This window comes from Ursus maritimus, unplaced genomic scaffold (genome assembly GCF_017311325.1).
Source record: "Ursus maritimus isolate PB19 unplaced genomic scaffold, ASM1731132v1 scaffold_19, whole genome shotgun sequence".
NCBI classification, from domain to species: domain Eukaryota; kingdom Metazoa; phylum Chordata; class Mammalia; order Carnivora; family Ursidae; genus Ursus; species Ursus maritimus.
The window spans coordinates 52617842-52632619 of NW_024424341.1; the positions used below are offsets into that span (position 1 = coordinate 52617842).

The following is a 14778-nucleotide window of genomic DNA, read 5'->3' on the forward strand; positions in this document are numbered from 1 at the left end:
CCTCTTTATTCCTCCTGTTCTATGCTTTTTCTTGCCCAACTTCTCTGGCTAAGACTCTCAGTACTATGCTGAATAGAAGTGGTGAGGATGAGCACCCTTGTCGTGTTTCTGATCCCAGTAGGGAAGCTTTCAGCCTTTCTCCACCGAGTATGGTGTTAGCTCTGGGCTTTTATTCTGTTGAGGAGCAGCAAGTGGATAGTTTCCTAGGCTTGTAATTTCTGTATATCTGTGTCTTTGCCCACTGCGGAGAAAGGGGAGCACTCCTGCAGTCGGTGGGCATGTAAACCCGTGCAGCCATTCTGGAACACAGTAGGAAGGTTCCTCTGAAAGATTAAAAGTAGATCTACCCTCTGATCCAGCAACTGCCCTCCTGGATATTTACCCAAAGGATACAAAAATACTAATTCAAAGGGATACACGCACCCCGGTGTTTTTAGCAGCATTATTTACAGTAAGCAAACTGTGGAAACAGCCCAAATGTCCATCAGTGGAGGAATGGATAAGGATGATGTAGTTTGGATGGAATATTACTAAGCCACAAAAAAGAATGAACTCTTGTCATTTGTAATGATATGGATGGAGCTCGAGTGTATTATACTAAGTGAAATAAGTCAGAGAAAGAGAAATACCATATGATTTCACTTGTGTGGAATTTAAGAAACAAAGCAAATTAGAATAGTAGAAAAAGAGAGAGAGAGAGGCAAACAAAGAAACAGAGTCTTCACTATAGAGAACACACTGGTGGTTGCCAGGGGAAGTGGGGGGATTTGTGAGATAGGTGATGAGGATTAAGGAAGGCACTTGTGATTAGCACCTGGTACTAAATGGAAGTGTTGAACCATGTGTTGTATACTTAAAACTAATAGTAGAGTGCATGTTAACTAACTGGAATTTATTTTATTTTATTATTCTATTTTTTTAAGGTTTTTTTTTTTAATTTTGCACAGAGAGAGAGCAAGGAAGTACAAGCAGGACAGAGGGAGAGGGAGAAGCAGATTCACTGATGAGCAGGGAGCCCTTCCCTGGGCTCGATCTCAGGACTATGGAGCAGGACCTGAGTTAAAGGCAGACGCTTAACTGACTAGGCACCCAGGCACTATCTATATGATTTTTTGATTAATCGATTGAAAGTTATGGATATCCTAATGTTTCACCCTAACTACTTCAGCCTGAAACCTCATCAGAACCAGGATTTTCTCCTATATATCCCCAGTACGATGATCAAGCTCCCCCAATTTGATATTAGTACAACAATATAATCTAATACAAAGTCTGTATTCGCTTCCTATTACTGCTGTAACCAATTACCACAAAGACGGCGGCTTAGAAGCAACAGACATTTACCATCTTACAGTTCTGGAGGTCAGAAGTCCAACATGGGATTTACTGACTATAATAGAGATATTGGCGGGGCCGCATTCCTTTCTGGAGGTTCTAGGGGTGGATCAATCTTCTTGCCTTCTCCAGTTTCTGGAGTCTGCCCACACTCCTTGATGGTGGTCTCTTGGTGCTCAGAGGGGCGTGTGATTGAGGATTCCATCCCTCCCTCCCCCTCTGCCCCTACCCCCAATTGCAAGTGTGCCCCTTCCCTCTCTCTCATATGAAAAAAACAAATCTTTTCAAAAGGAGGAATCTAACATTAATGCCACTGGATACCAGAAATAGGAAAAAAGTACTGAAGAAATAATGGTCCAAGAAGCTGAGTGAATCCCGAGCAAGATAAGCAGTCACGCTAAGACACATCACAAACTTCTGGAAACTAAAGACAAGAGAAAAAAAAAACCAAGCATGAAGAGCAGCCAGAGAAACAACCCATTGCATATGAAGGAACACTGAGTTAGTGTCGGTAGGTCTGTATCTGACAGCACGGAGGCAGAAGGAAGTGGCAGGTTTCTCAAGTCGACTACAAATCCTGTGTCTGGGAGAACGATCATCAGGAGGAAAGGGGAACTAAGGACATTTTCTGATGAAGGAAGAACATGGAATTGGCTGCCAGCTGACCTACTATGAAAGAATAGCCAAGGGAAAGATGTCCCGTTCATCCTTCTCTGTTGCTTCTGGGTGCTGTCATATCTGAAAGCTAACTGAATTTACTTTGTTTTGAAGAAAACTCTGCCCCCAACATGGGGCTCAAACTCATGAGCCCGAGATCAAGAGTCACATGCTCCACCCACCAAGCCAGAGAGGCGCCCATGACCAAATTTGAAATAACTGAGATCAGGCTATGTTCTCTGAAAATAGTAATCAAACCAGAAATCATCAGTAGGAAGACACCAGAAAAATCTTTGAAACATTGGAAAGCAAGCTCCATATTTCTAAGTAATCTCTGGGTCAAAAAGAAAGTCTCAAGGGAAATTTTAAAAATACAGAGTTAATTTAAATACGCCAAAAAAATACCTCCACCATTTGTGAGATGGGCTTATGCTGCCCTGAGAGGGGAATTGGTAGCACGAAGTGCTTATATTATAAGAGAGCAATGACCTCAAAGAAATAATATAAGTTCCTACCACAAGAACTAGAAAAAGAAGAGCAAATGAACCCAACTAAAAGCAGAAAGAAAGACACAGTAAAGATAAGAGCACCCAGGTGACCCTTCTGTTGGCCACTGGGAGTGGACAGAATGGTCCTGAGCCCCCTGGAAGGGCAGGGCTGGTCGGTAGCATCAGAGTTGGTTGTGAGGGTGGATGGGAAAGTGGAAGATGGGGGTGACGGTGAGGTCCCTAGTGTGTTTTCAGGGCATGAATTCTGGGTCTTCCCTACTGGGGTTACTCTGGCAGCCTCTCTCTCTGTCACCCCAGAGGTAAGGACATCCTGAAGGCTGGCTGTGGACACAGAGGAGAAACCTCTGGACAGGTCTCAGTGAGCTGGATCCTGGATTTGGGGACAGGCAAGTTTACTGGTGAAGGCCACCAGTCAGGGCTACCAGGGCTGGGGGAGGAGGGCCAAAGACTCAGGACACCAAAAGGGCGTGAAAGGGTCCCACACCGGGATGTGCGCCTGCCCACGGATGCTCCTCCTAGCTCATCTTCGGGTGGTCATCAGAGACCCCATGTTCTGTGCTCCTGACACCCAAACCACATTTATAAACACTGGGAGTGTCTATTGCTTTGGTCCCTGAGCGGTGTGAAGACTGCTGAGTGCTCTCACGGTTTGGCCACAGCTCTGGTGTTCTAGTTAGCATGCTTCCAACACGTCCACATCCCTCACCACTTCCTCTATCCTGGGGGACTAGAGTTCAGGCCTTGGTCAACTCATAGGTCACATTTCCCTATGTGACCCAGGAGAGTAAAGACCCAGAGTTTCAGGTGAATTTCTTTTCTCTTTTTCATTTTTTACAATTAATTTTTATTTTTATTTTAAAAAATTTTTTTAGTGTAAACTCTACACCACACCTGGGGCTCAAAGTCATGACCTCCAGATCAAGCATTGTGTGCTTGGGGTGCCTGGGTGGCTCAGATACTTAAGTGTCTGTCTGCTGCTCAGGTCGTGTTCCCTGGGTCCTCAGATAGATTCCCATGTCCTGTTCCCTGTTCAGTGGGGAGTCAGTTTCCCCCTCTCCCTCTGCTCGTCTTCCCCACTTGTGTTCTCTCTCTCTCTCTAGTAAATAAATAATATCCTTAAAAAAAAACCAACAACAAACCACAAAACAGTTGCATGCTCTATTGACTGAGCCATCCAGGTGCCCCTGGGTGAATTTCTGCTATGAGAAATGACCATTCACAAAAAAAGGGCCAAGGAGGGGATGAGTTCTCTTTATTCAGATCCTCTCAGATCCTCCCCGGTGGGTCAGGGGTCAGGACACTTCATCTGGGAACCCCCAATTCCTGGGAGATGGGGGCCTTTGTCTTGGGTTCAGGGCAGACTGTAGGGGGTCTCCAGAAATCAGGAGGGACCCGACGCTGGGTCCATGTTCCTGAATATTCTCAGGGCTTAGACGCAGTCCTCTGGCTCATGCTGTGGCTCCTGACTCCACCTAGAGTCTGAGGAAGAGGAGGGCCCCTGGAAGGAGCAGGTCCCAGTGGAAACTAAGAAGCCATTGCTGCTTTGTGGTTCATCTGGCCATAAATGTTCGTGTTGGGGTGTCGTAATTCCTGTAAAAGAAGAAGAGGACTCTGAGCCCCTGTAAACTTCGTGGAACATATCTGGGTGACTTTCCGGTTCTAGGGCTACCTGGACTGCTCTCTGGAGCCTGGCTGTGTCCCAGGTTTCTGTCCCAGGCCCCTCCTTCCTCAAACTACTCCCTGTTCCCCCTTTGCTCTGCTGTTTCCTGAACCTGAACGCACAGCCAGGGGCAGGCTGGGGGAGATCTTCAGTCCCCATGGGCTTCGGGGACCAGATCAGTCATTGCCCACACTCACCTGGTAGATAGGAACAGCCATGGTGGGGCTGGGCAGGGAGTCCTAGACAGGAGAGAATGGGTGTTGGTAGACAGAGAGGGAGGGTCATTTGTCTACAGGAGTGACCAGTTCTGCCTCTTGAACTGCCCTCTCCAAGCCCATTGACCCATACCCCAGTCCCAGTCACTGCCCACTGTACCCCCTGCCCCACTCCTGTTAGCCAAGGACCCCTGGCTAATGCTCCCTGTGCCCACCCTGCCTCTGGCTGCACCCAGGGTTCCCCTCACAGGACCCTCTCAGGGAGAAGCAGCCCATCCCCTCCTCATCTTGGCTTAGTCTGGGTCTGCCCACGTTTCCCTGGGACAAGAAGACATGGCAGCCTGGGGGCCCAGCTGAGAGTCATGGACTCGGACCCCAGAAGGATGGATGTGGCCTGGCCTCTGGCAGTGTGGATTTGGGCTGGCAGCGCGGGCCAGGTAGGAAGGGAAGATACTCACAGAGAACATTCAGGGTGAATGGGTCACTACGACTGGCACTCACTGGGTTCCGAGTCTCACACTCATAGGGTCCTGTGTCATTCCTTGTGACACGGTGTATAGTGAGAGTCCTGTTGTCCAGGGACAGCTCCAGCCTGGTGCTGGCCGGGAGGCTCTTCCTGTTTACTGACCACAGGTAGCTTGTGCTCTGAGTCTGAGGTTCACACGTTAATACTACAGAATCCTCATTCTCCACGGGGTCGGGGTTGTTGCTTGTGATGTTGGGTTTGGGTAACTCCGCTGTGCAGACAACAGAAAGAACATTGCCCTGGATGGTACCTGTGATTCCTCCACAGATATCTTTTTGTTGTTGTTGTTGTTAAAGATTCTGTTTCTTTATTTGAGAGTGAGAGAGAGAGAGCCCAGGAGCAGGGTAGGTGCAGAGAGAGGGGGAGGAGCAGACTTCCCCCTCAGTGGGGAGCCCCACGTGGAGCTCATCCCAAGACCCTGGGATTATGACCAGAGCCGAAGGCAGACGCTTAAGCGACTGAGCCACCCAGGCACACTGTTCTACTGACATCCTAATCAGAGTTGGCATCTGTCACCTCTCCCCCATGGCCGTTGGTTAATGGACTGGGGTCTTTTTACGTGTGTGCTGTCCATGCTGAATCTCAGGTGAAGGACCAGGCTCTGCCCTCCCCAGATGTGGCCCTTGAGACTGAGCACTGGCTGCTGAGCAGCTCGGGCAGCCGGGAAATGGTTGCTCCCAGTCAGCTCTGCCCAGGAGCCTAACCCCATCCTGGCACAGCCCCCCTCGCCCTAGGCTCACTAGGATCAGCAGCCCCAAGGCAGTGGTCTGGGCAGGGGCTTTCTGGGCTGAGCTCTGGAGAGGATCCCAGGGCCCCTCAGGCCTGGTCCTGACTGGGTCCTGCAGGGTCTTCCTCAGAGGATCCCAGAGTCTGGATCCCGAGAAAGGAATTCCGACCCTAGGTTGTCTCCACTCTGTGTGTGTCACGCACGAAATGTCGAACCCCCTCTTGGGACATAATGCCGAGGTGGACGGAGGCCCAGTCCAGGCCTGTGAGTTCCATGTGTGTGAGGTAGAATTCACCCCACCCAACACCAGAGGTGAGAGAGAGAATTACTCACGGAATACACGCAGCTGTCCAGTTACTTCTTCAACTTGAATGTTTCTCCTCACGGTAGGGTGTAGTATCCTGTGTGGTTTCTCCTCACGGTAGGGTGTAGTATCCTGTGTGGTTCAGGGTGACTCTCTGGAACAGCAGGGATCCATTGGGGTATATTGTCTCTCTGCCGCTGTGTGCAGGCCCTGGGGTAGTTACTTGTGTGTCTACTACATATGATACAATACGATCAGTGGGTGCCACGCTTTCCCCCCTGAACCAGTGACAGCCTAGAAGATCCCCAGGCAGACTGTGGACTCGCAGAAGAACGTCCTTCCCTTCAGCAGCATTGGGCGGCACTGATTCCACAGTGACTTGGGCAGTGGTGGGCGGGTTCCAGAAGGTTAAAAGAGAGACTAGGAGGGAAGAGTAGAGATGGATCAGTGCTGGGATCAATGTGTTGGGAGGGAAAGCTGGGGCCCTGGAGATGGAGCAGGTGTTAATCCCCCAGGCTCGGGGCGTGTGTGTGTGTGTGTGTGTGTGTGTGTGTGTGCGCGGGCGCGCACGTGGTTATCTGTGTGTGTGTGTGTGTGTGTGTGTGTGTGTGTGTGTCCTGATGGTCAAGGTCAGCAGCATGATCACACTACTTCAGTGCCTCTGAACTTAATTTTCCCTGTTTCGAACACTTTTCCTCACTCCCTCCCTGCCCTCGGATAACTGCTCCCACTCAGGTGGTGCTTGGGAGAGACCTGCCCTGTCCACCTCCTCTAAAGACCCTCTGTCTTCACATTCTGACCTTTCCCTGCTCTGTTCCCTTCCTGGTGCTTGTCAGTACCTGACATCACATTCTAGATGCCTCTGCATGTCTGTCTTTCCCCCCATAGAATTGAGCTCGAGGAGGGCAGGGACTCTCTGATCTGTGCTGTACCCCAGTGGTGGGGCAGGCTGCAGACACCCGGGGCTGAATGATTGTGTCCCCAGTATCCTCCACGTCTGGCATTTATCTGTCAGAATATCAGGTCTATGGGAAGAGTCAGCAATTAGGGTCCCTGGTAGTTACCGTCAGATTTCCAAATTCAGTCCTACTCTTGAGTAACTTAGGAAACAGACTTTGGCTCACCACTTCCAGATCGTGGGATTTTCCTGTTGCTGAGCCGGCTCTCCTGTCCCCTCTCAGAGCCCTGTCCTCCCCGGGAGACCCCAGCCTGCTGCTCTCCCCCATCCTTCCTCCCTCTCCCATGGATCATCCCTCTCACCTGCCAGCAGGAGCTCCTGCCAGGGGAGGCGTCCTCGTCGGGGCGGGGCTGAGGAGAGCTCCATGGTGCCTGCTGCCCACTGTGTCCCTCCCTCTGTGAGAAGAGCTTCTGCTCCAGAAATGCTCAGGAGCACTGCTGGCCGGGTCCTGTCAGCTCCGCTGTCCTTCCTCCCTCTATGCTGAGTGGCCTCTGGGAGCAGGCGTTCTGGGCGGGTTACGTGGGCCAGGGGGCGGGGTCTCTGCCAGCTCCCCTTCCCCCCCATCCCCACCTGTTCTTCCTGAATCCTTTGTCCTCTTCTTCCCCTTTCTTTTCATCTGCATTGCGGGTCCCTGGGACCTGCTGAGGCCTCTCTCTCTTCAGCTGTGATTTCCCACCATATGCGAGAGCTAACACGCCCTTGTTTGGACAAGCACAAGCCTGTGGCGTTGGAGTCCAGTGACCCCACAGCTCGGGCCGGCACAGTGCAAGGTCAGCGCCCCCACAGCCCTCTCTCCTCCCCATGTCGCTTTCCCTTCAGAGCAGGAGGCTGCCTCAGGAACTCTTGTCACAGGGATGTTACCCCACTGTGCGCTGGAGTCACCTGTGGAACTTTATCAAGACTGTGAACGCCCAGGTGACACCTAGAAATGCTGCTTCAGCAGATGCCCAGCCAGGCTGAGACCCCATGATGTGGGGGTGGGGCCGCATCTACCTCCCTGTGCCCATGGAGGGTCTGCAGATCCTGTGAAAATGCAGATCCTGACTCAGCAGGTATGGTGTGGACCCCAGAACAGGCCTCTAACAAGTTCCCAGGAGGCCCCTACCCAAATTTAAAATAATTTGAATCAGAGTCTGTTCTCTGAAAACAGAAATCAAACTAGAAATCAGCAATGGAAAGACAACAGACATCTCCAAAACATTTTAAAGCAAGCTACATATTTGTAAATAATCTATGGTTCAAAAAGGATATCTCGAAGGATTTTAAAAAAAAACAGTGATTTTAAAAAGATTTTTTCATTATGTATTTGAGAGAGATGGGGAGAGAGAGGGAGAGGGAGAGTCCGGGTGAGCCCCAGCAGGTGGAGCAGCGGAGGGAGAGGGAGAAGCAGCCTCCCCCTAGGCAGGGAGCCCAACACAGGGCTCCATCCCAGGACCCTGAGATCATGACCTGAGTTGAAGGCAGACGCTTAACTGACTGAGCCACTCAGGTGCCCCTAAAAATACACAGAATTACATTAAAAACTTTAAAAGAAATCTCCAGCATTGTGGGATGCAGTTTATGCTGTCCCGAGAGGGGAATTTGTAGCATAAAATACTTACACATTATAAAAGAGGAACTATCTCAAAGCAATAATCTAACTTCCTACCACAGAACTAGAAAAATAGGAGCAAAGTGAACCCAACTAAAAGCAGAAGGAAAGAAATAGTAACGATAAGGGCACCCAGGTGACCCTTCTGTTGGCCACTGTGAGTGGAAGTCAGGGCTGGTCTGTAGCATCAGAGTTGGTTCTGTGGGTGGGTTGTGGATGGGAAAGAGGAAGGTGGGGGTGACAGTGAGGGCCCTAGTGTTTTCTCTTCCTCGGAGGGGTCACAGGCAGATGCAGGAACCCTCAGATGTTGGATTCTTCCCTGGGAGATCTTCAGGCCCCACTTGTCCCTTGGGTGGAAGGTCTGCTCTGCTGGGAAGGTCAGGCAGATGGCAAAGGACTCTGACTCCAGGCATAGGGCTCAGCAAGGAGGAGCTGGGAGAACTGCCCAGGGTTCTGCTAAACCCAGCTGCCTGGGGGGCTCAGTTGGGGCTTGGGAAACAGGAGGCTGTGCTCAGGGGTGCTCCAGGCTGGGTAATGGGTGTGTTTCCAAGGTCAGGCACCAAGGGTCAGAAGTTAATCATGAAACATGTCTTCCTTATTGTAGACAAGAGAGGGGCCTGACTCTCAGGGGCCAGGATGTTCCCCAGGATGCTGGAGCAGACTCCCAGCATCCTGAGACCACCCTCTGGGGGCAGCAATCAGCCGGGAGCTGTAGTTGATGTGCCAAGAAGTAACATCCCGATGTGTGCAGGTTTACAATGGAAGGATTAGAGCAGAATCGGGTTGTCCCTGTGATAGCATTTTGCCTCACTGCATCTTTCTTCTGTAGAATAGAAATGGGCAGCCTCTCCAGCAGTCCCTCATTGCCTCCTCCCTGCTCAACATCTGGGAGGAACATGCCTGAGACACTGTCCATGGTGCTGATGACCCCAACTATTCCCAGGGCTTGAGAGCCTTGACCTAGTTCTGTCCACATATTATCCATTCTTAACAAGGAGCATTACAAACAAGGAAGAGGTGGAGAGGGCTGCAGGGAGTGTGGACTGGCCTCTGTCTCCATCGCTCAGGGCAGGGAGGGTGCTGTGGACATCAGTGCAGGCAGTGACTCTATCGTCAGATGACCAAGTCCAGGCTGCCCACCAGCAGTTTGCAGAGAAGGATGATGAACCTGACCCTTGGTCCATGTCCCTGAATATCCTCAGAGTTTAGAGCTGGTTTCTGGCTCAGACTGTGGCTCCTCACCCAACTTAGGGTCCTGGAAATCAAAAGGGCCCCTGGAAGGAGCAGTTCCCAGGGGAAACTAAGAAGTCACTTCTGCTTTGTCGTTAATCTTGCAGTAAATGTTTGTGTCGGGGTGTTGTAATTCCTGTAAAAGAAGAAGAGGCCTCTGAGCCCCTGTCACTTTCTTAGAACATATCTGGGTGACTTTCAGGTTCTAGACTTACCTGGGCTGCTCTCTAGGAGCCTGGCCGTGTCACAAGTTTCTGTCCCAGGCCACTGCTACCCTCTGTTCCCCCTTTGCTCTGCTGTTTTCTGAACCTGAAAGCACATTCTGGGTCAGGCTGGGGGAGATCTTCAGCCCCCATGGGCTTCGGGGACTAGAGCAGTCATTGCCCACAGTCACCTGGTAGATAGAAACAGCTGTTGTGGGGCTGGGCAGGGAGTCCTAAACAGGAGAGAATGGATGTTGGTAGAAGGAGAGGGAGGGTCATTTGTCTATAGGAGTGACCAGTTCTGCCTTTTGAGCAGTCTTTTCCAAGTCTGTTGGCCCATACTCCAGTCCCCGAACACTGCCCACTGCATCCCCTACCCCATTCCTGTTAGCTCAGGACTCCTGGCGATGCTCCCAGCAGCCACCCTGCCCCTGGTGGAGTCCAGGTTCTCCATTGGCCAGCTCAGGGGAGCAGGGACAACTCAGGACATCGTGCGGGGGTGGTCCTGCCTCTGAAGAGAGTCCAGTCCTGGTCAGAACAGGGTTTGCCTTGTCCTGGCAACTCTGGGGGAAGAAGGGCCTAGTCTGTGGGGCTGAATTGGTCTGTTGCCCTGTCTTGAGCTGAGCATCCTGGACCCCAGTGGAAAGAGTGGTGGAGGGGGAGGACTTACCAGAGATATGGAGCTGCTGGCTGGATCATGGCCTGGGAAAGAGATAGGTGTTAGCACCAGGGCTGTGAAGAAGATTGGGCCCATCCTCCCAGGAGGGAACAGGCCCACTGCTCTCAGAGAATCAGGGAAGAAGGAGCACCTCCCAGGGAGAGACTCATGGCCATTTTTGGGCCAATGAGGTCAAGGTGCTGACCTATGACCTAGATTCCAGACTTCAGTGTGTATAGTCATTTGGGATGCCCTGTACTGAAGCTACAGAGAAAGGGTCAGAGTCTCCAGGGGGTTGACTGCAAGTTGTGGACAATGTGGGGCAGAACTACAGGGCTCCCAGTCCACCCAGGCTGAAAAGATACTCATGGGGGGTGGATGCCGGGTGCCAGAGTACTCTGAGATCACACCAGCCACTGGCCCTAGGAATGATCAGGCTTATGTGTGAGGGGTGCAGGGAGAGGTCACAGCTTTGGTATTAGCACAGGGGATAAGCAGGATCCCCATTCCAGGCAGGGGTTAGAGACCACCTGTCTCCACCAGTGCTGTTTAGCAGAGGAAGGGCCCAGGAGAAGGGATAAGGAAAGGCCATTGGAGCCTAGAGGGGAAGACCCTCAGGCTGATGGGCGTCTAGGAGAATGTGTTCTGAAAGGGGATGGAGGACCCAGGAAAGGAATCAAACATGAGGGGTTGACCGAGTGGAAGGGTCAAGGCTGCAGCTGTGTGTGCAGGACACTTGGGGAGCCCTGGGTATGTTGGATCCCTAAATGTGGTGCCCCTGCTGTGGCCAGACCCTTACCTACTCAGGAAATGCTGAAATGTGACAGTGGCCTGTTCTCTTCTCCATCTGCCTGGACAAGAGGCATAAAGGACATCCCAGAACCTCTACCTGGCCGAACCCAGGTCTCTGGTCTCACACATCAGAGACTGGTTCCTGCAGCTTCCATTTGGGGGATGATGCCACCTGGCCTGTCACGCACTTCCACTCTCCATTGTGTGACCCTGACCAGGACCCCCCTCAGATCCTGAGGCTGCAAATCCCCCTCACAGGGTGTGTGGACTTAAGTACACCATGGGAGGTACCATTTACTGAGTACTTAGTCCTGTTAGCATGGCTGTAGGGTTGCCAAGAGAACCAGGAAAACCTTGAGGAGCTGTTCCTTAATTGTCTCTAATTTATAACTGAGGAACATGTGAAAGAAGCACCTCAGTCAGCAATGGATGAGGAAAGAGCCAGGGGAATGAGAGGGAAAAATCCAGGGACTTTTGGAAGGGCTGAAAAAGCCAGCCCAGAATCCTAGGTCAGGGTCCCGTTCCTGGCCGGTGGGCAGCTGTGGGACAGGATCAGTGTGTACGAAATTCCATCATACCTTCCAGTCCTTATGAGGAGCAGGAGACAGCCCAAGGCCACTGTCAGTGCCTGTCCGACAAGGACCCTGACTGCAATGCCAATGATGGACAACAGAGGGAGACCTGTGGTGCTGCTTCCATCTAAACTAAGAAGAAAAAGGGCAGGGATTGAGTTCCAAGTCAAATCTGGGGAAGCCAGGAAGCGCCGTGGTGGAAGGAACTGGTTAGAGAGGAAGAAAGGCCTTGAGGTCTGCCTGGCATGTGTGCTGTCACCACAGTGACCCATCCCCTCCGCCACTGCACCATTTTATTCCTCACAGTGAAACTCTCCACTTCCTTTAATCTTTACATTGTCCCCCGATCCCCAGGGACAGCGCTGGCATCCTGTTTATTTCCTTTCACTTTATGCCTCTTCCCCTCTGTCTTCTGTTCCATCACCACTGATGGTCTTAGAGGGATGCCCATAACTGTCCACTCTTCACTGATTAAAGAGAATAACACTAGCTGACTGCTTTCAAGGTTGGCTCTGTGCCAGGCATGTGGGAAATACTTTACATCTTATCTGCTGCTTCCCTGCCCGTGAGGGGGCCAGGTGTCATCTCCACTGTGCAAAATGAGCATCCGAGTGTGGTTTCAGGAAATCAGTGAAGGCCACAGAGCTGGAATGTGATCAGATAACACTTCATCCCAATTCCCTGAGACATTACAGCTAGTAACAATAACCTTAATAACAAAAGAACAATAGCTGCTAAGTTTGATTGAGCCCGAATCTGTGTATGATGCTGTCTCAAGATTTCATCTCATGAATTCATAATCACAACTCTCACAACAGCCCTGAGATCCAGCTGTTCTTTCCAGTTTTAGAGATGAGGAAACCAAGGCTCAGGAGTTTGAGCATCTTGCCTGAGGTCCCTCAGCGGGTACATATCAGAACCACGATGCTAACAAGATTCGTCTAATTCCAGGGAATATTATCCACACTGACCTAGAGGCTCTGAAGGAGGCTCCCACCTCCTCCAGGCTAGCATCCATTTCACACCCCCTGCCATGAAATATAAGGGAGGAAGCGGGAGAGGTCGAGGGTCACTCACAGCTCACATCCAGCCTGATGGGGTCATTTTTGCTGCAACTGATTGGGTTGGACACCTCACACTGGGATTTCCCTGCATCCTCCCTCCTGACAAGGTCTATGGTGAGGGTGCTGTTGTCCTGGGACAGCTTCATCCTCTCCATGACCTTTGGACTCTGACCATTGAAGAACCAGTGGATGGAGACCCCAGGATTATTTGTGGAGCAGGTAAGGACCACAGAGTCCTTATGTTCTGTGACTATAGTGTTGTTGGCCTGGACAAAGGGCTGAGCCACTGGGTCTGTGGAGAAACACAGGAAGTGATAGAATGAGAATGGGCTTGGGGACTGGGGTCACACCTCTTCCTCTGAGATGCAAGTCACTCCTAGGGCCCAGTGAGCTCTGTAAAGGGGCCTGAGAGGATGAGCTTGTTGTCTGCAGAAGGCTGAGTGTCTTTGTTCAGGTGACGCTCTGTAAGGAGAGGGCTGTACCTCCCCCTCTGACCCTCAGTCATATGTCTGCTCTGCCTGGACATCTCTGTAGTATCAGCACCAGGAACCTCTTAGCCCACGTGGCCAGCAGCCTCATTATCAGGAGGAATTCTTTCCCATGGACTTCTGTGTGATTTTCTTGAACTTTTGTGACTTTGAAAGATCAGGCCTCATTCCTTATATAGCTTTCCAATATGTTGGGGGAGGAAGACTCACAGCCCTTCTATCTCTGTGTCCAAGGCAGCTTCCTGTAAAGTAGGGAGGCCATTTACACTGTTAACATTTACTAGGGAATGAGAGCCGCCTGTCCTGTCTTCACTACGTTAGGAATCAAAGAGCTTTCACTCTACAGGATTTCTCACTCTGAAGAAGACTCTTACTTCTAAGTCTGTGGATTGACTCTCATGGTGAAAACTCATGTAAAGAAGAGGTTACTGTATAGAGAATACTGACACCTTACAAATAGAAGGAAACTACTGCAAGATAATAAAGGCCCCATAAGAAACACCCACAGCTAGCATCATCTCCATGATGCAACAGTGAAACCTTCCTTCTCAGATCACGTAGAAGATAAACATGCCACTCTCACCAACCTTATTCAACACAGTACAGAAGTCCAGTCCAAAATAATTAGGAGGAAAAAACACAGAATACAATGAAATTGGAAAGAATAAGTGAAATCATGTCTGCTTACAGACGACATGAAATTTTATGTACAAAATCCTGAAGATTCGACAAAAAAACTGCTGAACTACTAAACAAACAACTTTCAACAACGTTGCAGGCTACAAAATCAACATACAAAAATCACTGTGTTCCTGACACTAACAGTGAAGTACCCAAAAAAGAAAATAGGAAAACAATTTTATTTGCAGTACCATTAAAAAGAAGAAAATACTTAGGAAAAAAGAATCAAATACATAGGAATTAACTTAATTACTAAGTCAATAGACTGTATATGGAAATCATAAAACATTGATGAAATAAATTACAGAGGACACAAGTAAATGGAAAGACATCCCATGTTCATGGATGATGAGACTTAATATTGTTTAGATGACAATGCTACCCACGGAGATCAGCGAATTCAATGTAACCCCTATCAAATACTTTTTTAAAAGATTTTATTTTTAAGTAATCTCTATACCCAATATGGGTCTGAACCCACATCATTGAGATCAAGAGACATTTCCCACTGACTGAGCCAGCCAGGTGCCTGCCTATTAAATTCTGAGAGAAACATTTTGCAGAAATTGGAATTCCAAAAATTCACATGGAATCTCAGGGGCCTCAAA

General features: G+C 50.2%; 2 protein-coding genes across 4 annotated transcripts in view; both read right to left on the minus strand.

The window, feature by feature from the left end:
• Positions 1-3738: 3738 nt before the first annotated feature.
• Positions 3739-14778, minus strand: part of LOC103657157 (carcinoembryonic antigen-related cell adhesion molecule 1-like) — a 44957-nt gene continuing 33917 nt past the window's right edge. For both annotated transcript variants that reach the window (XM_040634072.1, XM_040634069.1), the window contains exon 7: positions 3739-4091. The gene's annotated coding sequence lies outside the window, so the exon portion shown is untranslated. The remainder of the gene's footprint in view (positions 4092-14778) is intronic.
• The window catches only part of LOC103657000 (carcinoembryonic antigen-related cell adhesion molecule 4-like), a 49229-nt gene continuing 44218 nt past the window's right edge, over positions 9768-14778 (minus strand). The window contains exon 7 of one of the 2 annotated variants that reach the window (XM_040634076.1): positions 9768-9848. In XM_040634076.1, coding sequence (XP_040490010.1) covers positions 9783-9848 — 66 coding nt within the window. In that variant the 3' untranslated portion in view covers positions 9768-9782. The remainder of the gene's footprint in view (positions 9849-14778) is intronic. The other variant, XM_040634079.1, reaches the window with a different exon arrangement.